This window comes from Monodelphis domestica, chromosome 1 (assembly GCF_027887165.1).
Source record: "Monodelphis domestica isolate mMonDom1 chromosome 1, mMonDom1.pri, whole genome shotgun sequence".
Classification (NCBI taxonomy): domain Eukaryota; kingdom Metazoa; phylum Chordata; class Mammalia; order Didelphimorphia; family Didelphidae; genus Monodelphis; species Monodelphis domestica.
In genome coordinates, this window is record NC_077227.1 from 603069509 (window position 1) to 603096019 (window position 26511).

Below are 26511 nucleotides of genomic sequence, written 5' to 3' on the forward strand. Positions count from 1 at the left end.
AAACAATGGACTTGGAAAATAGATCCAGGTGTTAATCTAAGAATCACTGGAATACCTGAAATTCATGAAAAAAAGATCCTGCATACCATTTTACAAGAAATTATTGGGGAAAACTTCCCTGGTATTCCCAAACAAAAGGGGGAAATAAGCAATCAAAGAATCTAACAATCATCTCCCAAAAGAGCTCCCAAAATAAAAACTCCCAGGACTATTATAGTCAAATTCTAGAACTATCAGACCATAGGAAAATATACTTCAAGCAGCCATAAAAAAACAATTAAAATATTGGGGAGCCACAGTCAAGATTATACTGGACCTAACCAAGCAAGACATAGAAAGAATCACAAAAAGTAAAATAAATAATTTTGACTACATCAAATTAAAAAGCTTTTGTACAAACAAAACCAATGTAATTAAAATCAGAAGGGAAACAACAAATTGGGAAAAAATCTTCATAGAAACCTCTGACAAAGGTTTAATTACTCAAATTTATAAAGAGCTAAATCAATTGTACAAAAAATCAAGCCATTCCCCAATTGATAAATGGGCAAGGGACATGGATAGGCAGTTTTCAGATAAAGAAATCAAAACTATTAATAAGCACATGAAGAAGTGTTCTAAATCTCTTATAATCAGAGAGATGCAAATCAAAACAACTCTGAGGTATCACCTCACACCTAGCAGATTGGCTAACATGATGGCAAAGGAAAGTAATGAATGCTGGAGGGGATGTGGCAAAGTAGGGACATTAATTCATTGCTGGTGGAGTTGTGAACTGATCCAACCATTCTGGAGGGCAATTTGGAACTATGCCCAAAGGGCGACAAAAGAATATCTACCCTTTGACCCAGCCATAGCACTGCTGGGTCTGTACCCCAAAGAGATAATGGACAAAAAGACTTGTACAAAAATATTCATAGCTGTGCTCTTTGTGGTGGCCCAAAACTGGAAAACGAGGGGATGCCCATCAATTGGGGAATGGCTGAACAAACTGTGGTATATGTTGGTGATGGAATATTATTGTGCTAAAAGGAATAATAAAGTGGAGGAGTTCCATGGAGACTGGAACGACCTCCAGGAAGTGATGCAGAGCGAGAGGAGCAGAACCAGGAGAACATTGTACACAGAGACTAATACACTGTGGTACAATGGAACGTAATGGACTTCTCCATTAGTGGCGGTGTAATGTCCCTGAACAATCTGCAGGGATCTAGGAGGAAAACACTATCCACAAGCAGAGGATAAATTGTGGGAGTAGAAACACCAAGGAAAAGCAACTGCCTGACTACAGCGGTTGAGGGGACTTGACAGAGGAGAGACTCTAAACGAAACTCTAATGCAAATACTAACAACATGGCAGTGGGTTCGAATCAAGAACACATGTGATACCCAGTGGAATCACGCGTTGGCTATGGGGGGTTGGGGGGGAGGAAAAGAAAATGATCTTTGTCTGTAATGAATAATGCTTGGAAATGATCAAATAAAATATTATAAAATTTAAAAAAAGATTATACTGGACCTAGCAGCTTCTACATTAAAGGACTGGAGGGTGTAGGATATGATTTTCCAGAAAGAGTATAACCAAGAACCAAATACCCAGTGAAATTGAGCATAACCCTTCAGAGGGGAAATGGATAGTTAATGAAATAGAAGACTTTCAAGCATTCCTGACGAAAAGACCAGAGCAGAACAGAAAATTTGATGATAAACACAACACTCAAAAAGATGCATAAAAAGGTAAACTGAAAAAAAAAAACAACTTGAGATTCAACCCTTTTTCATTCCTATATGGGAAGGTGATAATTAAGATACTTAAAGGGGGCAGCTAGGTGGCTCAGTGGATTGAGAGCCAGGCCCAGAGATGAGAGGTACTGGGCTCAAATCTGGCCTCACACTTCCTAGCTGTGTGACCCTGGGCAAGTCACTTGACTCTCATTGCCTAGCCCTTACCACTCTTCTGCCCTAGAACCACTACACAATATTGATTCTAAGATGGAAGGTAAGGGTTTAAAAAAAATTAAGATACTTAAGAACTTTATCATTATTAGGGCAATGAGAAGGAGTATATATACACACAGGGCAGGGAGTAAGTTGAATAGGATGGAATGATATAAAAAAAACAAAATTAAAGGAGAACAAGGAGGAAGACATGGAAAAAAATCAGGAGAAATAAAGGAGGATAAATTATCTCACATAAGTAGACATGAAAGTTAAAACCATGGAGGGGATGGTGGGAAGAGAACAATGCTTGAACCTTACTCCCACTGGAATTGGCTTAAACTGGAAACAACCTCCATATCTGGTGCTGCTCAGGTATAGACATCTATCTTGTCCTATATGGAAGTGGGAGGGGAGGAGGAATAAAAAAATGGGGGCAGGGCATACAGATAGAAGGAAGAGTGAATTAGGGAAGGCAGTGGTCAGAAGGAAAATATTTATGAACAAGGAAAGACTGAAAGAGAGAGGAAGATAAATGGGAAGAAAAAAGATGAAGGGAAATAGTAATCAAGAAAACCTCTGGGACATTTAGTATAACCCTATCACAGAAAAATGTTTTGCTTTATCTTACTGTGATTGCATGTTTTACTTAGCTCCTGTGGAATATTTATTAGAATATGTGGACCAAAGTAGCCCAAGATGAGAGAGCATGTTTGACATATGTGATTAACTAAAATGAAATTACAGATCCATTGAGGTTTCAAAGTAATTAAGACTATATAATTAACTATTTCATTATAGTCCTTTTACTGAAGGAAATCTGGTAATATAGTGCTATAGATTTTTTAGTCTAGACATAACCATTTATAACTAGTACAAAAACTGCTGTTGATACTGATATAGGCAACTTTTTAGTTGAAGATAGATAGATAGATAGATAGATAGATAGATAGATAGATAGATAGATAGATAGAAGGATAGAAGGATAGATAGATAGATAGATAGATAGATAGATAGATAGATAGATAGATAGATAGATAGATAGAAGGATAGAAGGATAGATAGATAGATAGATAGATAGATAGATAGATAGATAGATAGATAGATAGATAGATAGATAGAAGGATAGATAGAAGGATAGATGGATAGATAGATAGATAGATAGATAGATAGATAGATAGATAGATGGATAGATAGATAGATAGATAGATAGATAGATAGATAGAAGGATAGATAGATAGATAGATAGATAGATAGATAGATAGATAGATAGATAGATGGATAGATAGATAGATAGATAGATAGATAGATAGATAGATGGATGGATAGATAGATAGATAGATAGATAGATAGATAGATAGATAGATAGATAGAAGGATAGATAGATAGATAGATAGATAGATAGATAGATAGATAGATAGAAGGATAGATAGATAGATGGATGGATAGATAGATAGATAGATAGATAGATAGATAGATAGATAGATGGATAGATAGATAGATAGATAGATAGATAGATAGATAGATAGATAGATAGAAGGATAGATAGAAGGATAGATAGATAGATAGGTAGATAGATAGATAGATAGATAGATAGATAGATAGATAGATAGAAGGATAGATAGATAGATAGATAGATAGATAGATAGATAGATAGATAGATAGATAGATATAGAAAGGCAGACAGACAGATAGAAAGATAGAAAGACACACTCACGTAGACACACATTGCTTCATGAATGCTACATGACTGCAGTTTGGCAGTAAACAGCAATCTAATTTCAAAATTCTTTTAGCAGTTTCCTGTTTGACTTCTTTATGAGCCTTCATGAATGGCTCAGAGGATAGAAAAGTTGAGTTTTTGTTCATAACCTTAAATTGAGGTCACAAGGCATTTAACTGGTGCAGTGGATAGAGTGCTGGGTCTAGAATCAAAAAAGATCTTAATTCAAATCTGGCCTTAGAAATTTACTAGCTGTATCAGCCTGGGCAAGCCACATAACATTTTACTGCCTCAGTTTCCTCATCTGTAAAATGGAGATTATAACCACACCTACCTCCAGGGTTGTTATGAGGATAAAGTGAGATAATATTCATAAAGTGCTTTGCAAACTTTAAAGCAATATATATGACTAGCTACTATTAATAAACAGAAGATATAAAACAAAGGTAATATCATGTTCTTTAAAAACAAGTAAACAAAACAACTTTTAAAGACTTAAGAGTTCTCAGCAATGCAAAGAGCAATCACAATTTCCGAGGACTGTTGATGAAGAAATCTTTCAATACCCTCCCAACCCTACCCGATGCCAAACTCAAGACAGAGAAGGAGATACATATTTTTGGACTTAGCTAATGCAGGAATCTGTTTTGATTGACTATACAAATATGTTTCAAAGGTTTTGTTTTTCAGTTGACAAAGGGGAGATGGGAGGGAAAGAAAATAAATGCTCATTAATTGAAATAATTAATTAAAAATTTAATTATCAACAGTTCAACAATCATTTTTTCTTTTTCTTTTCTATAGGCATAATCATGGTGGAATTTAGGAAAACAAGGGATTAAAGGTATGTTTAGCTCTTTCAACTTATAAAAGATTGGATTAGTGCTTCAGTTCCCTTTCTAAAGCTAGAAGTTTATCAAATAATGTGATCCCAAACCCCTCTCTGTTTCAAATTGCTCTTTTCCAAAGTAATAGAATAAGTAATCACCTTGTCAGAAGGATCTGTAGTCTTTTTTATTTATTATTTTTTTAAGAATATTTTTCCTACATGATTCATGATCTCCCCCCTCCCCCAAAGTAGTCTTGTAGCACCTTGTTTTCCTGTATGTGATTAATCTGTTGATATGCCTTGTCCTGTGTTTGGAATACAGTGTCAGCATTTCACATTTCTAATCAATTAACCCAAAGCCTTGAAAGATTTACAGGCATCTCAGAATGACTGACTGTCTTTTTTCACCAATGAGATTTTTTCTGTTTCTCTTGTTCTGTGCTGCTTCATTTTATCTCTCACCATCACTCCGGTGTTTCCTAGCGTTTCTGCAAACCACTATGTTTCTGTCTCACATGTGTCCACTTGGTGTCGCTCTCTCTCTTTCTCTCCTGGAGCCATTTTTTCTTATTGTGGTATATTGAACTGTGATAGAGATAAGAAATCGTTGCTTTTCAATCATTTCCCTCATCAGGTGGTTTCCCAGAATCACAGAATGTCAGAATTGGTACTGACCTTAGAGGCCATCCTATAGACTATACCTCTGTACTTTTTTCCTACCATATAAACCAGTGTTTGCATTGTTTAACTTAAACTCTTAGCAATCAGAAAAATCGAGTATATGACCCCGAATCTACAAATATCTACTTCTTATAAATTATACATATGAATTATTATGCTAATAAGATGAATACAATGCTTAATTTTTTAATTGGAAAAATATTAAATGGGGCATGAGATTAGACTCATGATTTCATTAGCAAAGAGAATAGTCTGGCAAGGAAACTCCCTCTGCTTAATAAATGCTTGGTGATTAGTCAGCTTTTTTTTTTTTATACATCCCAGTTTCTGTTAAAACTTAAAAATTTTTTTTCTTATTCCCCCCCCCCCACATTCCCAACTTACTTCACACTTCCAGGTATATCACATTAGCATTTTTTAAAACTACTTACAAAATCTGTAATAAAAACTAAGGGACTGAACAGGAGGGAACTTTACAAAGACTATAATAAAAGATGAGAGAGGTGAAAAAGCCTATAAAAGGGATGTTGAAGGGATAGCCCTAGAAAATAATATGGATAAGAATCTACATATCCCAATGTGCATTTTAGAATGTAAACCTCTAAAAATAGGGACCATTTCTTATTTCAAATTAACTTTAGCGTGATCCTTGCCAGGTGCCATGACTATAATGATGCATATATTATTTGACAATGATGGCAGTCTCTTAGTTACCAAAATGCAATATTTTTCCTTTATTTGATTTCTAAACGATGTTGCTTACTTCAGAAGACATTTTTAATTAGAGCAATTAAATCTTCAGCATGTTACTAAATGTAGATTTTTCTCTTACTCTTCAAAAAAATTTTTTCCAACTAGACCTAGACATGCTAGCCAGAAATTTTGCAGCTTTGCCAAAATATAAGATCTCAGATATCTCACAATAAATCTTGTTTTGGAAGAAAATTGATCATCTACTAAAATCTAGCTAGAAGAACTCAAGTAGTTTGAAAATAGCTTCATCATTTACTCTGTACTTCAGTAGTTGGGTATGCTGATTGTCTTTTTTTTTTTCAGATATATGGCTTAATGAAGAGCCAGATAACTTGAAGGTGATACCTTAAATTAATTTGAACTGAATTGAATTCATGATTCAGAGAAGCAGTGCTGAGAAACAAATGGCAAAAAAATCTGCTCTGGATCTATTTTTATATTGATTCGGGTCTTTTGGTGATCTTGGTCAATAAAAACTCACATTATGTTAATTTTCTTTCTGGTATTGTAACTCCTACAGGTTAGAAATTCTAAAAATGGAAGGGGCTGACTCAGGAGGTGACAAGTTTCCTATTAGTTGAAGATATTCAAGCAGGAGTTGATGCAATTCAACAGACCTTGAATAAGGCACATGACTTTGGAGCAGAGATAAGAGAGAAAAGAAATATCATCTACTGTCAAGGAGAATGTTGGGGTAGCAAAGACATCTACTCTTTCTTTCAGAAATATTTTAAAAGGAATTTAAAAATCATTCCAGTCTCAAAAAGTTTTAAAGTAAGTTTCTCTGATAAAGGCTTTACTTTTCAAACATATCCAGAAATTAGTCAAATTTATAAGAACATGAGGCATTCTCTGATTGATAAATGGTCAAAGGACACCAATAGGCAGTTTTCAGAAGAAGAAACCAGCTATCTATTGTCATATGAAAGTGCTCTAAATCCTTTTAATTAAAGAAATGCACAATAAAACAACTCTGAGGTACCACCTCATACCTATAAGATTGGATAATATGATAGAAAAAGAAAATAACAAATATTGGAGAGGATATGGAAAAATGTGAACATTAATGTACTCTTAGTGGAGTTGTGAACTAATCCAGCCATTTTGGAGAAAAATTTGGAACTCTACTCAAAGGACTACAAAACTGTACAAAATCCTTTGACCCAGCAATACCATTATTAGATCTCCAAAGAGATCAAAGGAAAAGGAGCAGCTCTTTTTGTGATGGCAAAGTATTGGAAATTGAAGGAATGCCCATCAACTGGGGAATGACTGAACAAGTTCCAGGACATAATTGTGATGGAATACTATTGTGCTATTAAAAAAAAATGACCAGCAAGATAGTTTCAGAAAAACCTGGAAAACATAAAATTAACTGATGCAAAGTGAACTGAGCAAAGTCAAACTATCATAGTACATAGTAACAGAAATATTGTAAGATGATTAAGTGTGAATGACTTAGCTATTCTTAGTACAACGATATAAGACAATTCCAAAAGACTTATGAAGAAAAATGCTATCTTCAGAGAAAGAAATGATGAAGTCTGAATCCAGATCAAAGCATAGTTTTTTTAATGGGGGGGAGGGGGTCTGTGTTCTCTTTTGTAACATGGCTGATATAGAAATATGTTTTGCCTGACTTCACATGTATAATATATATATCAAAGTATTTGCTTTTTCAAGGACAAAGGGAAGCAAGTGGGGCAGGGTATTTAGAACTCAAAAATTATAAAAATGAATATTAAAAAAATTTTACATGTAGTTAAGGAAAAACAAAATAACTTTCTTTTAAAATAAAGTATCCTAGTCTGAAGCATTCAAACTCGTCTGAAAGAGAAACTTATCAACCTTTCTTTAACCAACAATTCCTAAGTAAATTCTTTTCTCGCTTACTCAAATCAGCTACAGGAAGGACTCTTCCACTGAAATAATTAGGGCCATGACCTGATAAGGACAACTAGGATCCCTTGATTGAGTCACCTTAAGATATCAGAGTAATGATCGACCTCAGAGGCCTGAAAGAAATAGGGTATTGAAAAGAAAGAGGTCTCTCAGTTACTGCAGATCACTCTTGACCATCTGGAAGTTAGATCCTTTAAAGGGAGTGTTCAAGAGGGATGAGTGGGTTTAGAAGGATGATTCTCTTAGATGAAGTAGAATGTCAATCCTGAATTGTGTAACTATTGTAAGATTTACATTGTTCAAATTTCCTATAAATATTATTTCCAAATGTCTTATATTAGAGAAATGTCTGAAGGCACAATGAGTTTACATCTTTTTCTGAACCAAAAATGCTTTGATTTAGGGAAATGATAAATTAATAAAATTGTTTTTTGAAAGATTTGTCCCTCTGACAGAGTAAAGTATAAATATGTTTATTTTGACACTCTTAAAATGAGGAAAATAAATATCCAGAGAGGCTGAAATAAGGAAGGAATACATTTCAGTGTGAGAGATTTGTGCAAAGGCATTAAAGTAGGAGATAGAAAATGCAGACTTTTGAGAACAATCTTAATCTGCTTTCAAAGGATAGCAGAGTACGTGAAGAGGATTGATGAGATATGACTAAAAATTAGGTTGAAATAAAAGTATGAGAGACCTTAAAAAAACAAGAATGAGAAGTTTATGTATTTTGTCTAACAGACCAACACAAGTTTTTTTCTTCCCACTGAAGTGGGAAGAGTGACATGGTGGAATCTGTGACTTAAAAAAGATTACTTCTGCAGGTACACAGATGTGGGAGAAATTGAAAAAAGGAAGACAACTTAAGAGGTTATTAGAGTGTTCAGGGGAGAAGTGATGAGGGCTTGAACTCAAGGGGGCATTCGTGTGAGTGGACATAAAACACAGAAAAGAGAAATGCTATGGAGATATGATTAGCAAGAGTAGGCAATTTATTTCATGTGTCGGTATATGAGGGAGAAGAAAGTGTCAAGGATGGCTTTAGGATTAGAAACATGAATGATTTGTGAGGATAGCATTATTTTCAGCATAAATAAGAAAGCTTAGAGAAATTATGGGTTTAAGGGAAAGCTATTAAGTCCTTTTTCATTAATATTTTATTTGAAATATCAATGGAACATATAGGTAAAAATGTCTAGCAGGCAGCTAGAAATGTAAGGTCAGGGTTCAAGAGAAAGTTTAGGGATAGATTTTGGACTCATTTGCATAGAGATGACTTTAACTTTTTGTATCTGATTAGATCACTGACAAAAAGTGCCAAGAACATAGTCTTAGGGGGGATACCCATGATTAATAAGCAAGATGGATCTTGAGTGAAAATTTAGCAAAAAAGTAAACTAAAGTATGTTTCTCTGAACAAAATTGTGGTTTATTAGCAGGGGACCAATAAAACAGAACTATGGTTTGCTTCAGTTCCCAGCAAAAGACCCAGAACTGAAGATGAAACTAATTTGTATAAGCACAGAACAAAATAACTGAACAGAAAGTATATAAATGACTGGCATCTCAGAGCTGAGAGATAATGATTGATTATATTTTTTTTAAAAGTCAGCATAACACACATGTGGGATGAAGACCACCTTTCTCTGAGAAATACTGTTGTGAATTTATGGATCCCAGATGCATCCCAGGGCTGTAGGGATGATAGGGACCCAGGAATGTGGACTCACTCAAACCTGGGGATTAAAATAAAGATCACCTTTTTAATTAACAAGGATGAGGTTAAAGATAGGACAAGGTCAGGTCTTCCACTTCTCAAGAATGCCTTGGAATTTCTCTGAGACTGAAAGTATGCAAGAGAACAATCTTTCCTTGGCACTTCATGATTTCCAGGTGTTGTTGAGATAACAGTTCTCATAGAATTAGAATGTTTTATGAGAAAACATCTAATTTTTGGCTCAGTTTTCTTTACGAAAAGTGATCAATATGGAAACAAATTTTGGCAGCTAACTCTAGGAGAGACTGAACTTTTGAATTCATGTGCTTTTTTATTTAGAAACAGAGAAGAGGCTGAGGTTTGTTATAAAACACAGGCTAAGGTTACAGAACAAAATTAAATACAGAGTGAAATTAAAGGTAAAATACAGATTAAAGCATCAAACAAAATCATTTAGCATAATACAAGACATATAGTATAATCAGAGAAGAATAAATGGATTACCATGCAATAATGAAAGCTATGTTAAGGCTGTATAAAATGGGTGTGCAGTCAATTAGTGCAGTTGTGGTTTAATGATGGCATTTATTCTACAAAAGTAGGAGCAGATGACACAGGTAATCCAGGCTTGAACAGCAATATACCAATGAGGAAAGAACATTCCCAACTTGAGGAGAAACTGTATAATTAAGCAAATGAACGATAATGTCAAGACTATTTGTAATACATATTGAAAAGGAGACTTGTGCTTTATTTTTTTTTAATCTTGGCAACATTAGATTTATTTGCACAAACATTTTAAAATTTAATATATTCAAAATTATCAATTTTCCATCTCATACTGGTTTCTGTCTTTTGTTTATTATTTTTTAAATTTGAATTAATTTATTTAATCAATTTAGAACATTATTCCTTGGTTACAATAATTACATTCTTTCCCTCCCTCCCCTCCACCCACTCTTCCCGCAGCTGACATTGGATATTACTTATGTCCTTGATCAGAACCTATTGTTGCATTAGGATGTTCATTTAGAGTCTACAACCCCAGCCATATGCCCCTCGACCCATATATTCAAGCAGTTGTTTTTCTTCTGTGTTTCTACTGCCACAGTTTTTCTTCTCAAGGTGGATAGTGGTTTTTCTCATAGATTCCTCCAAGTTGTTCATGATCACTGTATTGCCACTAACGAAGAAGTCCATTACATTTGATTGTAACACAGTGTATCAGTCTCTGTGTATAATATTCTCCTGGTTCTGTTCCTTTCACTCTGCATCAATTCCTGGAGGTTGTTCCAGTCTCCATGGAATTCCTCCACTTTATTAGTCCTTTCAGCAAAATAGTATTCCATCACCAACAGATGCAACAATTTGTTCAGCCATTCCCCAATTGAAGGGCATCCCCTCATTTTCCAAATTTTTGCCACCACAAAGAGTACAGCTATGAAAATTCTTGTACATGTCTTTTTCCTTATTATCTCTTTGGGGTACAAACCCAGCAGTGCTATGGCTGGATCAAAGGGCAGACAGTCTTTTAGCGCCCTTTGGGTATAGTTCCAAATTGCCCTCCAGAATGGTTGGATCAATTCACAATTCCACCAGCAATGCATTAATTTCCCAACTTTGCCACATCCCCTGAGACTTGTGCTTTAGATAGAGGGTGAGTTAGCCTCTTAGGCAGGAGTATAAAGATAACTATTTAACAACCAGCACATGGGAGAAAATTGGGCCCAGAAATGCCCCCTGCATCTTGAAAGTAACTTTTTGATTAAAAAAAAGACACTGATAATACTTACAATATGTTCTGGAGACCTTTCTTCAGCCCTGGTATATGCTTAGGAGTGTCATTAGGCTCAAATGTGATAATGAAGGCAAATCACTTTGCAAATATTAAAGCATGATATAAATGCCAGTTACATCATCATCATTAGCAGGCTGCAGTCACTAGGTCTCCAGTCTGGTGGTGATAGTGTTTCCTGAGTCATCTGCTAAATTCTGCTGAGCTTAAGCGATGTTTATAAAGCAGTACAGAGGTGTGCTGGTCAATGTTTAACAACCATGCTCAAGCGATGCTTTTACAGAGGTGTTCTGGTAAAGATTGAATACCTGGGCTCTCTGTAGGAAAAAAAATGCATCTATATTTAACTTTAATCTGCATTATTAACACTTTTTTAAGTCCAGAAATCAATAGAACAATAAATCAGGCCCTGATTGTAACAATTTCTGAGTTGTAACTATTCACATTAAAATTTTAACATTTGGAATTTGGAGATTCTAGTGCTAACTCCAAAATGTTTCAATATAAGACTGTTTGTCTTTGGAAGTGATTTTAAATTGTTAAATCCTTCAGTTAAATCAGAAACAATGCTTCATATCAATTAGCACCTGGTATAAATGTAGAAAGATATTATTTCATTACCTTCTTCCTACTCACAGTTAATTAATATGTAGAAACCTGAGGGCAGGCATGAAAAAATAATTAAATAAAATTTAAACAAAAGTGCAGAGAAGAGGACTGGACCAAAACCTGTGGCCCCAAATGTATTCAAAAAGAGGAGAGAGAGAGAGACAGAGAGAGAGACAGAGACAGAGAGAGAGAGAGAGAGAGAGAGAGAGAGAGAGACAGAGAGAGAGACAGAGAGAGAGAGAGACAGACAGACAGACAGACAGACAGAGAGATTTTTATATGCAAAGTTTTGGGAGTTCTGTGCCAATTTACTGGGTCCCTCAGTGGAGAAAGTTTTCTAAGATGGCAATTCAATTTAGAACCCACTGAATCACTTTCAGTTGAGAGATACTGGGTATATGAATATATTATAATATAGGTACAGGACTTATGATACCTACATAGTAATGCTAAATTAAACAAATAAATATATTTATATATTAAGTGTGGAAAGGAAACTAGAACATGTTCTGAACTTTCTGCCACTGTGTTGGAACAGGCAACAATGGGAATATTAGAGAGAGAAGAAATTGTCAAGACTGACAGTGGGGGCAGTGGGTGGAGCTTTGGCTTCCCAGTCTGGATAGGAGTGCCTCGATTTCTTCAGCCCAAAGAGACAGGCCCAAACAGCTCTGAAAGTCAGAACTTTTCTTGTTGCTTGCTGTCTACTGCTAAGATTTTGAAATTAAGAAAACTAGCACAGATATAGCGTAGACAGTAATAAGAGAAACCCTTCACCAACCTGTGAGTCCTGGCCTCAGCTCCAAAGCTGAGAAAGACTCCAACCTTATTTAGGGACATCCTTCTTCCCTTTTTCCTGATATCTCTCCAATCCGAACTGGTTATTAAAATTTATCTTATTTGAATATCGCAGTCAGATAAGTGGATTATCTTTTCTGGGATATAGAGGGAGCTGAGCCTCAGGACAGACATCCAATTACAAATGGTCCTTATTGGACCCCTGCTGGGAGACCAAATTCTGGGGAAAGGCTTGTCCCTCAGGAGGGTTCATGTTTACCTGCTCTGGGGAAACTTCGGCAACAATCCAGCAAGATTGCTATCATTAGTGACTCATTTTTTGGACACCCTCTTTTGTTCCAAATATAGCCTCTCAGCAGGGAACATCTCTTTCCTTCTGCCTCACCAGCAGCCATATTCCCTCTCTCCCTTCAACTCCTCCATTCTGTAAACATTAAAATTTCTTAGACTTATAAATGTTGGAAATTTCACCATTGGGAAATTTCATACTTGAAAAATTTCCTACTGATAGTCTATTGGAATGTGAACCCCCCTTGGCATGGGAGGGTCCTTCTCCTCCCTACTTAATATTACTTTAGGACAGAAACCTTTTGCTGAACAATGGAAAGGGCTTTGACCTATGCTTAAGCATAGAACAGGAAGTTCTTTGAGTCATGATTGATTTTAGAATTGATACAATAGAGATACTTGGAATGATAGAACCAGGTCTTGGAACTTACAATCTCTACCCTACTCAGTCCTAACAGGATTTAGGAAGGGCTACAGCATAGATCAAAATTTAATTATTTGAGAATATGACCTTCAACAGACATGTGCAAAGGGGCAGACCTCTAGGCGGTCCTGGGTTAAGCTAGAGCCACCATTGGCACAGGGAAGACATGGACAGTGATTGGTAGATGTGAGAACTGAGGGGAGGGAACTGAGATGTTTTCCTTAAAGATAGAGGGGTCTGAGGACTGGGGGTGGTTGGAGAGGTTTTGCTCTGAGAGGTTGTGCTCTGAGAAGCTTGCTCTGAAGGAGGCTGGAGGTGGAGGCCCCTGAGACTGTTTCTCCATTTTGGTCACGTGAGTGATAGGGACTGATCTCTTTTCTTTGCCTCAGCTATCTAAGGGCTTGGGCCTTTTGGCCCAGCCTAAACAGAGGGGGTATTTAAGCCCTATTCCCTTCTCTCTTCTCTCCCTTTTCTCTCTCTCTCTCTCTCTCTGTCTCTCTCTCTCTCTCTCTCTCTCTCTCTCTCTCTCTCTCTCTCTCTCTCTTTCTCTCTCATATCTTTCTTCCTCCTGTTTGTAATTAAAAACTCCATAAAAGGTTGACTGCTGACTTGAGTTTTCATTTAGGAATTACATAGCTGAATTCCTTGGCGACCTTAAATTAATATATATCAGTCTTTTAAAGTGATTTCCTTGTCACAATTCCCTGCTACAAACTTTCTGTATCTCCTGTTTTTTCAATTCCCCATTCTTTCTCTATAAATATTACATAAGTTAAAAGTAATAGTAATTAATAATTAAGTTAATATCACATGTGGACACCTCAAGAGGTTATTATAAACAGAGGACAAATCAATTCTCATTGTAGGGATTTGTAGAATATTATTTATAAAATACCTATAGGGATTATTTATAAAATATGTCTAAGGCATTGAACTATATTTGATCATCAAGGCCACTAGCAAACTACCTGAGGATTCAGAGAGACTATGTATTGGCAGGGGCAGCAGACATTCTAGACCACAACATACTGTAATAAAGACATCATTTGTTATTGGGAAAACAGGAATACAACAATGGTATAATGACAATTAAGTGGTTTTGCAGTTAAAATGAAAAACACAGTGGGTGTAGAGGGATGGTGATGGTATTTGTGCTCTATTTTGCAATTAAATTGAGAACTACAGTAGAGTGTTCATTGTTGTCTCCAGTGTCACTTACTTCCAGTGTATCTCTTTTAATTAAGTGTCAATCTTGTGTCAAAAGTCCTGACCTACTTTATGTAGGTGACACATGTCTTTTGGCTCAAAGCCCAATTCAAAAATCTAGGGAAATCTCTGTACTGAGTTCCCAATAGGTTGTCACTGAGTCCCTAACTTACAAATATATTGGCCACAATGTATCAGAGAGGTTTTAGTAAAAGAAAAAGGAAAAAGTCATAGACATACAAGACAAATAACACTAACCTTTAAGTATCCTTAATGTCTACAATGAGCTGAGGCAGACAAGGAAGCTAGTTATATTTGGTGAAAAGGGAAGATCAAAGAAGGAATAGGATTCTTGCTTGGAGTGAGCAAAAGCATGATAATTGACAAGGAAGAGAAGGCAAAACTGCTCAATCCTCATTTTGTTTGTTTTCTCTGCAAAGAATGACCTTTACAAGAAATGATAGAACAAAAATGACTAAGGAGTTGTTGACAATCAAGGTAAGCAAAGAGAGTAATTAACTGTCATGGATGAATTTGCCACTCAGCCCAGATGAACTTCATCCCTGGTTCCTGAAATAACTAGTAGGTGCAATTGTTGAGTCACTGCCCTTATTATTTGAAAGGACATGAAAAACGGGAAAGGTTCCATGAAATTGGAAAAGGACAAATGTCCTGATTTTCAAGAAAAGGAAGGGAACAAAAGCTATACACTAGATTTTGGTCAACAAGCTTGATTAATTCCTGTAAAAGTTTTCCAAAAGCTTCATGAAAAAGGTTTGGCAAATCTCTTGAAAGGGAAATCAAGACAGACAGAGAGACTACCTGCTTTTCCCTTTTGTATAGGATTATTAAAGTAAAAGATTAAGGAAATATAGTGGATAGAGCTTAACCTGGATTTTAGCAAAACTTTGGATAAATTATATAATATTATTTATTGCAGAAAGGATGGAGAAATATGGATTAAATAATAAACATCAAAAAGACACAACTGGCTGGATGACCAGACTCAAAAAATGATTAATGGTTGGATGTCAAAGTCAAAGTCAAAGATAGAAAGTCTCCAAAACAAGTGCCTCAGGGATCTGAGCTTGACCCTCAGTAGTTTAAAATTCTTAAGGTCTTAAATAAAACCATAGATGGCATGTTGATCACATTTGCAAATGTCACAAATCTGGAATGGATAGCTAGTACATTTGCTGACAGTTCAAAATCCAAAAGAATCTTGATTTTTTAGAGTATTTGGTTGAATTTAATAGGATGAAAATACATTTAAAGTCTGGAGAAGGAGGCAACTAGGTAACACAGTGGGTAAAATTTTGGACCTGGAATCAGGAATTCTTGAGTTCAAATCTGACCTTAGATACATAATAGCTATATGAAATTTAATCACTTTCAGTCTGAGTTTCTTTATCAGTAAAATAAGGAATAATAACATCTATTTCCTCAGGTTTTGGTGAGAATAAAATGAAAGAATATTTGTAAAGCATCTTAAAAACCTTAAAACTCTATATAAATGTTATCTTTATTAGGTAACCAAAAAAATCCATTTGACAAGTGTATGGGGGAAGGATGGTTAGAAGGCAACCTGAAAAGTATCTGAGGGTTTAATGGATTGCAAACTACCTGAGTTACAGTGTGATGGGGCTCAAGAAAAAAATGCTAATGTGACTTTGGGCTGCATTAAGTGGGATGTAGCTTTCAGGAATTGGCAGATGATGATCTCATTGTACTCGGTTTTCATCAGATCTCTTTTAGAGCATTTCACTCAGTCTGGGTGTCATAGTTTGAGAAGAACATTGATGAAGCACCTAGGTGACTCCATGGATAGACAATCAGACTTGGAGATGAGATGGGCTGGGTTTAAATCTGGCCTCAGATACTTCCTAGCTGTATGATTCTAGGCAAGTCACTTGATCCCAATTGTCAAGCCTTTACAACTCTTCTGTCTTGGAACTGATCATTAGTATTGATTCTAAGAGAGAAGGTAAGGTAAAAGGTTTTCTTTCTTTCTCTCTCTTTCTCTCTTTCTCTCTTTCTCTTTCTCTCTTTCTCTCTTTCTCTCTTTCTCTCTTTCTCTCTTTCTTTCTTTCTCTCTTTCTTTCTTTCTTTCTTTCTTTCTTTCTTTCTTTCTTTCTTTCTTTCTTTCTTTCTTTCTTTCTTTCTTTCTTTCTTTCTTTCTTTCTTTCTTTCTTTCTTTCTTTCTTTCTTTCTTTCTTTCTTTCTTTCTTCCTTCCTTCCTTCCTTCCTTCCTTCCTTCCTTCCTTCCTTCCTTCCTTCCTTCCTTCCTTCCTTCCTTCCTTCCTAAAAGTTTGAGCTATCCTAAAGTAGAATGGGTGGCTTGCCTTGAGAGGCAGGGAATCCCCTCTCCTTGGAGACCTTCAAGTAGAAGCTAGATGAGTATTGTTGTCATGCAGTTTTTTTTCAGTTATGTACAACTCTTCATGCGATTGTTTTCTTGGCCAAGATAATGGAATGGTTTCCCATTTTTTTCTGAAGCTCATTTTACAGATGAGGAAACTGAGGTAAATAAGGTTAATATTGTTGTTACTATGTATATTGTTTTCCTGGTTCAGCTTATCTCACTATATCAGTTCATATAAATCCAGCTCTTTCTGAAATCATTCTTTGTAGCACAATAATATTCCATCACCATTATAGACCACAATTTGTTTATCCATTCCCTAGTTGATGGACATCCCTCCAATTTTCAATTCTTTACTATCATAAAAATAGCAGCTATAAATATTTTTGTACAAGCAGGTCCTTTCCCAATCCCCACTTCTTTTTTTTTATCTCTTTGGGATATAGACCTACTAGTGGTATTCTAGTAAGTGCTTGAAGCCAGATCTGAACTCATGAAGATTAGTCTTTCTGATTCTAGGCCTAGTACTCTATTTATTGAACCACCCAGCTTGATGAGTACTTGGGTAGTAATACTGAAGATTCCTTCATCTATGGATTAGAATTTATAGCTGTAGGTTCCTTCTAACTCATATTTTGTGATATTTCCTAAAGTCATTTATAGTCTCTCTATGATCAATCTAAGGAGATGATCTTAAAATATCAGCTTTTATACTGTGCTGGTGGAAGGATATGTATGTGTGTGTGTGTGTGTGTGTGTGTCTGTGTGTCTGTGTGTGTGTGTGTGTTGAACTCTGGAAACACCAACAAACATGAACCTTTTCATATACAAAGGACAGAAAAGGAGGATTACATGTGAAAATATGTAGCTTCTTTTATTGTGTGTTTACTGGGTAGACCTGGCTTTTGTTGTTGTTCAGTCATTTTTCAGTCTTGTTCAACTCAGAAGCCTAGTAATACACTCCAATTGTATTCTAGTTCTCAAATAGTTTCTCAAATCTCAAAAAATAGTAGCCAAACTCTGGCGAGTCTTGGTCATTTTAATCACAATTCCAAAGCAGTTGTTTTCAAAACAATTCCTAAAATATGGATGCCCTAGTAATAGCATTCCAATTCCAAAAGGCTTGAAGGTGGAGAGTAGAATGGAGGAGATTCTAAGCTCTGACTGTTTGCACATTAAAGACTTAAAGATAAGGCTTCGATCTTTCGCACGTGTGTACAAGTCTGGAACATAAGCCCTCTCTGAAAGCATTTCTAGGTTGTTTGTTGGTTAGTTTGCAAATAAAACCTGTCTCTGGGAGTCTTGTATAAAGAGGGAGTCTTACACGTAATGTAAATAACCTTTCCTGTCATTCCCCCCTCCCCCCACTCTTCCAAACAAAAAAAATCTGATCAGTGCTATAAGCAGAGATTTAATTTTAAATTCTCTGTAAGGAAACTCCCTCTATCGATGTAATTGTAGAATTTATAGCCTTTTGACTGTTATGTAGCATATAGGCAATTAATTGAAGAACCAGGATTTGAAGCCAAGTCTAATTCCTAGTTTTATCTTTTTTCTTTCTACTCTAACACACTTTGTTTATTTATAGGAAAAGAGAGTCTATATCATCCTCTTGTAATTGCTTTAAGTTTTTATTCTTTTGATATAAATCTATTCAGTTTCTTTCCTGTCCTACTTTGGATCTGTAGCCTTCTCATTATAAGCAACACTTATTAAATGACTGCAGCTGAAATTTTTCATAAAGACATTTATCACTTTAAAAATTCAGTTGTCATGTTTCTCTAATAACATTGACATTTCCTTTTGCTTTTCTGTAATCAAAGAATTTTTCCATTAATTTTATTTACCTCCGCATTTCTAAAAAACTTCATCTTCTTTCCTTATCCAGTTCCTATATGGAGACTCCAGGACCATTCTTGATTTTGTGGTTTGGGTTTGTACTACTGAGTGATCTGTCTTGCATTTCAAACTTTGAACTATTTCCTTTTACTTTTTTAGCTCTCTGTGGTCAAGCCAACTTGGCATTTAAACTTCTCTTTTTTCATCTTTTCTACCAATGAAAAGCATTAATTAAATACTCAGTATGAATCCAGTATTGTAAATTCAGAACCAAAAGTAAAACAAACAATATCTACTCTCAGGAAGTTCAAGCTGCATTTGAAAGCAAAGGAATAATGCCATTGTCTTTATTATAATGTTTTCATGTTCCTTTTCTTAGAACTGTGAATGTTTTAAATAATTTAATTGATTTTTTGAAAGGATTGAATGCTAAGTTGGAAAATATGATATACAGTTTAGAGGGTTTAAGGAATACTCAAAATCAAAGAAAGTTGGAGGGAAAGAAACCTTTGAGATTGAGTCCACATTTCCTTTCATGATTTTACAGATGAGGAGACAGAGGTAAAGAGAGGTAATGGTGTCCAAGGTCATCTCCTAAACAGTAAATGGTAGAGTTTGGATCTGATGCTAGGTCTCTGGTGCTGTGCCCTTTTATTTACAATATTCCATCTTCCAATTTTGTGCTGTTTGATTTTTACAACATTTTAAAGTAACAGTTCTGAAAATAAAACGTGGTAGCTTAAGAAGCAGAGTAGTATAGCGGGGAAAAGCTCTGGATCTGGTGTTGGATTTGGAGTATGAAGATCTGATCAAGTCTTTTGGGTTTTCTATGCCTCCTTTTCCTTCTATGGCCAGTCATTTGACAAGTATTTATGAAATGTTTAGTATTTGTTAGGTACACTGCTAAGTGCTGGGGAATATAAGGATAGGGGTAGGGGAAAGGAGTTTTTATTCTTAAGAATTTGTTGTCATGTCCAACTCTTCATAATCTCATAGATCAGAGCAGTTCATGAAGTTTTCTTGGTAAGAATACTGGAGTGGTTTACCATTTCCTTCTCTACTGGATCCTTTTGTGAGTCACTTGGAGGTTAAGTTACTTGCCCAAGGTCACACAGCTATGAATGATCTGAGGCTAGATTTAAACTCTGATCTTTCCTGACTCCATGCCCAGTGCTATTAATCACTAAGTCACAGCTGCCTCTTGATATCTTGTTCAAATCTGGCCTCAGTCTTCCTAGACTTCTGAGCAAGTTACTCAACTTCTGGTTGATTGATAAACTGATCCACTAGAGAAGAAAAATGCAAAACACTTTGGTATGCTTGCCAAGAACACCCCATGGATAGCTATGGTTTATGGGGTCATGTAGAATTGGACATGACTGAATGACAGCCCAAATTCTTCTGCTTTTCTGCATTTGAGTGCCATGTTTCTATGACCTAGTGTATGATCTATGAATGTGCCATGTGGTGCTGAAAAGAAGGTGTATTCCTTTTTGTCCCTATTTATTTTTCTCCATATGTCTATTAACTCTAATTTTTCTAAGATTTCATTCACCTCTTTCTTGTTTATTTTTTGGTTTGATTTATCTAAATTTGATAGTGGTTGGTTCAAGTCTTCCACTAATATGGTTTTACTATCTATTTCCTCCTTCAATTCTCCTAGTTTCTCCATTAAAAATTTGGATGCTATACCATTTGGTGCATACATGTTGATTAGTGATATTTCTTTATTGTCTATACTCCCTTTTAACAGAATATATTTACCTTCCCTATCCCTTTTAATCAGGTCTATTTTTGCTTTGGCTTTGTCAGATATCATGATTGCAACTCCTGCCTTCTTTCTATCAGTTGAGGCCCAAAAGGTCTTACTCCAATCTTTAATTCTAACCTTGTGAGTGTCAACCACCTCATATGTGTTTCTTGAAGACAACAGATGGTAGGGTTTTGGGTTCTAATCCAATCTGCTATTTGTCTACATTTTATGGGTGAGTTCATCCCATTCACGTTCAAAGTTATGATTGTCACTTGTGGATTCGCTGGCATTTTGATATCTTCCCCTAGTTCTGACCTTTCTTCTTTAGCTATATCCTTTTGAACCAGTGATTTACTTTGGGTCAGTCCCCCTAGTCCCCTCCCTTGAGATGCTTCCCTTTCTAGCCCCTCCATTTTTATGCTCCCTTCCCCTCCCCCTCTCCTTCCCTCCCTTTTTATACTCCCTCTCCCCTCCCCCTCCTTAATTTTCCTTTCTTTCTTGCCCTGTTGGATACGATAGAATTCAGGATCCCACTGGATCTAGATGTTCTTCCCTCTCAGATTTGATTTCACTGAGAGTAAGATTTAAGTAATTCCAATTCACCCTCTCTTCCTCTCCTTCTCATATGAGAGTTCTTCCCCTCCCCTTCCCATGTGCATCTTTATATGGGAAAGATTATTCTATTAAGTCCCCTCCTATTTCTTGAAGTAAATCTTAGTATTATCGACGGTTCCCCCCTCCCTTTTCCTTTCTTTGCCCCCACTTTCACCAAATCTTCTTAATGCCCCAATCTTTCCCTATGCATGTGTCTTCTAACTACTCTTATGATGTATACAATTTTTGAGAGTTACGCAAAACATTTTCCCCACATATTAATATATATAATTTGATGTAAATGTAGACCTTATAAAAAAGAGTTTGACTTAAAGAAAAAGATAAGATTTATCTCTTTTTCCCTTTCTTTCATATTTACCTTTTCATGTTTCTCTTGCTTTCTGTGCTTGGATATCAAATTTTCCACTAAGTTCTGGTCTTTTCTTAGCAAATGCTTGGAAGTCTTCTATTTTGTTGACTGCCCATACTTTCCCCTGGAAGTATATAGTCAGTTTTGCTGGGTAGTTGATTCTTGGTTGGAGACCCAGCTCTCTTGCCTTTCTAAATATCATGTTCCATGCTTTGCGGTCTCTTAGTGTGTTAGCTGCTAAGTCATGTGTGATCCTTATGGGAGCCCCCCTATATCTGAAGCTCCTCTTCTTGGCTTCTTGTAGGATTTTCTCCTTTTCTTGGAAGCTCTTGAATTTGGCACTTACATTCCTGGGGGTTGTCTTTTGGGGATTTAGTATAGAGGGTGTTCTATGAACCCTTTCTATTTCTATTTTGCCCCCTTGCTCCAGAACGTGTGGGCAATTTTCCAATTTTCTTCAATAATCTCCTGTAGAATAACATCGAGGTTATTATTTATCTCTGGTTTTTCCTGGGAGACCGATAATTTGGAGGTTGTCTCTTCTTCCTCTGCTTTCCAAGTCTGTGACCTTTTCAGTGAGATATTTTATGTTTTCTTCTAATTCATTAATTTTTTGGCTTTGCTTTATTGATTCTTGCTGTTTTATGATCTCACTTTCTTCGAGTTGCTTAATTCTGGTCATTTGGGACTGGTTTTGCTTTTCAGCTTTGTCTGCCCTTCTATTGGATGCTTCGAGCTCTTTCTCCAATTGAGAAGTCTTGTCTATCAGACTGCTGATCTCTTTCTCCCATTTTTCTTTCCAGAAGCTTTCCATCTTTTGGGTAAGCTCCAGTTTGAGATCTTCCAGAGCTTGTTGATAGTTTCCTTTTTGGGAGGCATGTTCTGATTTCTTTTGGATTTCATCCTCATTCTCTTCTTTTCCTTGGGTACTCCCACCATAAAAGTTTTCAATAGTTACCTTTTCCCCTTTCTTCCTGGAGGCTTGATTTTGGGCCATGTGAACCATCCCTTTGGTGGTTTTATTCCACTTTCTTTTTTGGTCTGGGGTCTGGGTGATGTGGGCGGGTTTTCTGTGAATTTAGGTTGCCTCAGACTAGTTCTTCCCAGCCTCCGAGGTTTCTTAGAGCGCTGGGGCCCTGGTCACAGCCAAACTGCCCAGGTGTTCAGCTCTGCCCAGATAATCAGCGCAACCACCCTGAGTATAGCTCTGCGGCCCCTGTGCTCAGCGCAGGATTCTCCCGTGAAACCGCCCTGAGATGTTGTTTCCTGGCAGCCCCCAGATCCCAAGGACCCTGGAGTGCCCCCTCCAGACAGAGATGTTCCCCACTCACTCGCTGCCCCAGTGAGTGCTCCAGTAGCTCACTCTGGTTTGGTGGGGGAGGTGGGGGGGAAGGGCGGCTCAGTTCACGTTTCTGTGCAAGCTTTTCCTCCTTCTTATTATAGTGTGAAAATGTTCAAACCCCACGTACCTTCGCCTCTTTGGGGTACTGGGGAGTCCTTCTGTTCCTCCAAAGGTGGTTTTTTTTATGCTCCTTTGATGTAGTCTATTTCATTTGGTGCCAGGGAGAGGAAGCGTGTGGCATCTAGATTGCAGCCATGTTTACCCGGAAGTTGACAGCCCAAATTCTTGATGGCAAGAAGGGCCCATACTAATGGGGGTAGTAGACCACTTATATTCAAGATACATACAGAAAAAATGGAAGGTAATCTAGAGGAGAGGCCACTAGCAGTTGGAGAAACTGTTGAAAGCCTTCAGTAAGAGGAAGCATTTGATTGAGTTTTGAAGGAATCCAGAGAAACTAAGAAGTGATGTGTAAAAGAGAACATTCAGGCTAGTGGAACAGCCAGGGCAAAGATGCAGAGATGGTGGAATATTGTATCCAAGTAGCAGTAAGTAGGACAATGTATATAGATTATAGAGTTGAGAAGAAGAATATTTGAGAAGATGTGAAAGGTAAGATGATTCTTTTTAGTTTTAAATCTCTGCTTTTAAGCCTTGGCCTAACTGTGTGAGCTTAATCTCCAAAATTCTCAGAGATTCAGTCCTTATAAATAACTAGAGATTCTTATTTTATGTATTGCATGGAATCATTCTGAAGATCAAATTAGATAATATAAAGCATTTTTGTTTTCATCTTTCTTTCCTTCTTTAATATGATTTTGAACTACATCATTTCATTTGGTCTTTACCACAACACTGTGAAGCAAGTGCTATTATTATCCCAATTTTACTGAGAAAGGAACTGAATTAACTGAAGTTTAGTGACTTAATCAAGTGTGATTTGAACTTGGGTCTTCCTGACTCTAGATCTGGCCCTTTATCCATTGCACCACTTAGCTAACTATACATAATTTCTATGCACTCTTACGCATTATTTGCCTAGCTCTATATTGATTATTCAAGTTACCTTTTCATGCATTTTAGCTCCTCAACTAGGTTGGTTGTAGGAGGATGGGATTTAGAGGTGGAAGGAGCCATCTAATCCAAATCTTTCATTTGATAGAGAGGAAACCGAGGTTCCAAAGATGTGTCTTGGCTTTAGATGGACAGAAACAAGTAGCAAAAGCAGAATCCTAACTCTGAATTCAAGGTGTGCTCTTCCCATGACACCCAATTCCCTGATGTTAAGTGTCTTCATATTCTTCCTGCCTCTGTACCTATCAGTGTGCCATATCAAGTAAATAAGTATGCTTTAATCTCCTACTTCGTGCCAGGCACTGTGCTTAAGCACTCCATATACAAAGGAAGGTAGACTCTCAAAAGATTTCTCAATCTATAATAAGCGAATGAGTATTTTAAAAAATATTCTTGTGGAAGAAAAAAATACTTTTCTTTTTCCTCCCTTAAAATAGATCTGGATACTATGTCTGGACTGAGAGTTTCGAAGGAGGTCAGAGTCCAGCTACAGTATTTATCTTCGGGCCCAAAAAAAACCAAACGGTGGTGCTGACCCTGATTTACCCTGGTGAAATCTTCCGTATGACCCTCAGCTTGCTCTGCTCCCACCCTGCTGAGGCTCAGCGCCAGCCCCTTAGCTGATGCTCGGCCCCCTTCCCCGCCCCATTTCCTCTGCGCAGCCACCCTCTCCTCTGGTCTTTTAAACTCCTAGGTGGCTGGCTGCAGAGTAGGAGCTGCAGCCTCAGAACTGGGCATGCTCAGTGATAGCTCGGGCAGGTTTCGGATGCCAGCAGCCAAATCAAGAGTCTAAACCTGTGGCTCCTGTCTGGCTGCTTGCCTCAGGCACTCAGGGTTCCCTACCCGGAGTGAACTGGAGCGGGAGTGGGTGGCTTAAGGGGGAGTGAAGATAGGGGATTTAGTAGGGAGTGGAGATGACTGGCCTGGATCTTCTCTGATTCCTCTATAACAACGACCAGTGCACGGCCGAGGGGCCCGTCCAGCTGTGAGCCTCTGGTCGGTCACTCCAGTCCTTCTTGGCAGACGGTTCTCCCTTTCTGGTTCGCCTGGAGCGAAGCAGCGCAGCTATGGAGCTGGCGGGGAGGCTCCAGGGACTGCTTCTTCTCATCCACCTCATCCTCATGCCAATCTCGGGAGGAGGTAAGTGCAGAGATTCCTGCGCGGCGGTCTGGCTGAGGCTCCAGGTCCAGGTGTGGAGCTGGGGCCCGGGCTGGGAAAGAGCGCGCTTTGCCTGACTGTATGTATGCTCTTGCCTGAGTGTGTATGTGTATGTATGTATGTATGTATGTACATGAGCACAGGAGGGCTTTTGTTTGCAAACGACTCCAGGCTCTTCCCAGAGCTTTGTTTCCTTCCTTTCCACTTACTCTTGCATTTGGGATCCAGCAGGATTCTTGGCACTTAATAAAATCCTTGTTGGTTGAATGAATGCACCACTTCTCCCCCCTATTCCCAGATCCCTTGCCATCTCTTACCCTCTTCCATTCCCGTAGTGGGAACTCAGGGAGGTAGGCAGCCTCTTGGCTCCAAGAGCTGGATCCAGAGGAGCGCCGATGGTTCTGTTGCTTCTTTGCTTTAAAAACTGACTCACCCGATAGCATCTTCCCGGAGGGCCCAGAATTTCCCACGGGTAATCTTTGTCCTTAGGATCATAGATTTAAAGTAAGGAGAGGTCTTCCAAGTTATAGTCTACCCCCCTCATCTTACAGATAAGGAAACTGAGGTCCAGAATACTTAAATAGTTTGCACAATGTCACAGCAGTAAACGGGGGCAAGCTGTATTATTAGTCACGTTCTTGTGAGGTTAGGAAGTGATGAGATACATTCCTTTTCTCTCCCTCTATCCATCTCTCAGCCCCCTCCGCACTAACCCTTTTATAACTGAGCACGAAGAACTCTGAAAGGCAAATCTCGGGCAGAATCCGCCTTAAAAAAAAGCTAGAGTCCTCATACCGACCACTAGACTACTAGACTGTTCAGGCAGACACATAAAACTTCCCCTAACTTCTTTCCTATCTTGAATTAAGCCCCAGGCTGTCCGGGGGAGTTTTGGAGACCACTATCAGCTCACTTTATTTATTTATTTATTAAACCCTAACCTTCAGTCTTAGAATCAATACTAGGTATTGATTCCAAGGCAGAAGAGTAGTAAGGGCTAGGCAATGGGGGTCAAGTGATTTGCCCAGGGTCACACAGCTAGGAAGTGTCTGAGGTCATATTTGAACCCAGGACCTTCCATCTCTAGGCCTGACTCTCAACCCAGCTGCCCCCTCAACTCACTTTAGGTAGAGTTATTCTTCAGATATGAATAAGAGAACACAGTTAAATGAGAAGTTAGCTGAGATAGTTATAGCTGCACAGGAGCAGAGCATGTGTAACTAACCACTCTTAGAATCTGGATATTAGAGATCATCTTATTTCAGTCCTCTCATTTTACATATGATGAAACTGAAGCCCAAAGAAATTTCATGATTTTAGAGAGCTTATAAAAATAGGTAGCAGAGTTGAAACATA

The 26511-nt window shown here is 37.4% G+C and overlaps 1 protein-coding gene across 1 annotated transcript in view; it reads left to right on the forward strand.

Annotated features, from left to right (window-relative positions):
* Nucleotides 1-24661: 24661 nt before the first annotated feature.
* MERTK (MER proto-oncogene, tyrosine kinase) overlaps nt 24662-26511 on the forward strand; it is a 127149-nt gene continuing 125299 nt past the window's right edge. Inside the window, exon 1 of the mRNA XM_007476583.3 lies at nt 24662-25137. Coding sequence (XP_007476645.2) covers nt 25065-25137 — 73 coding nt within the window. The 5' untranslated portion in view covers nt 24662-25064. The remainder of the gene's footprint in view (nt 25138-26511) is intronic.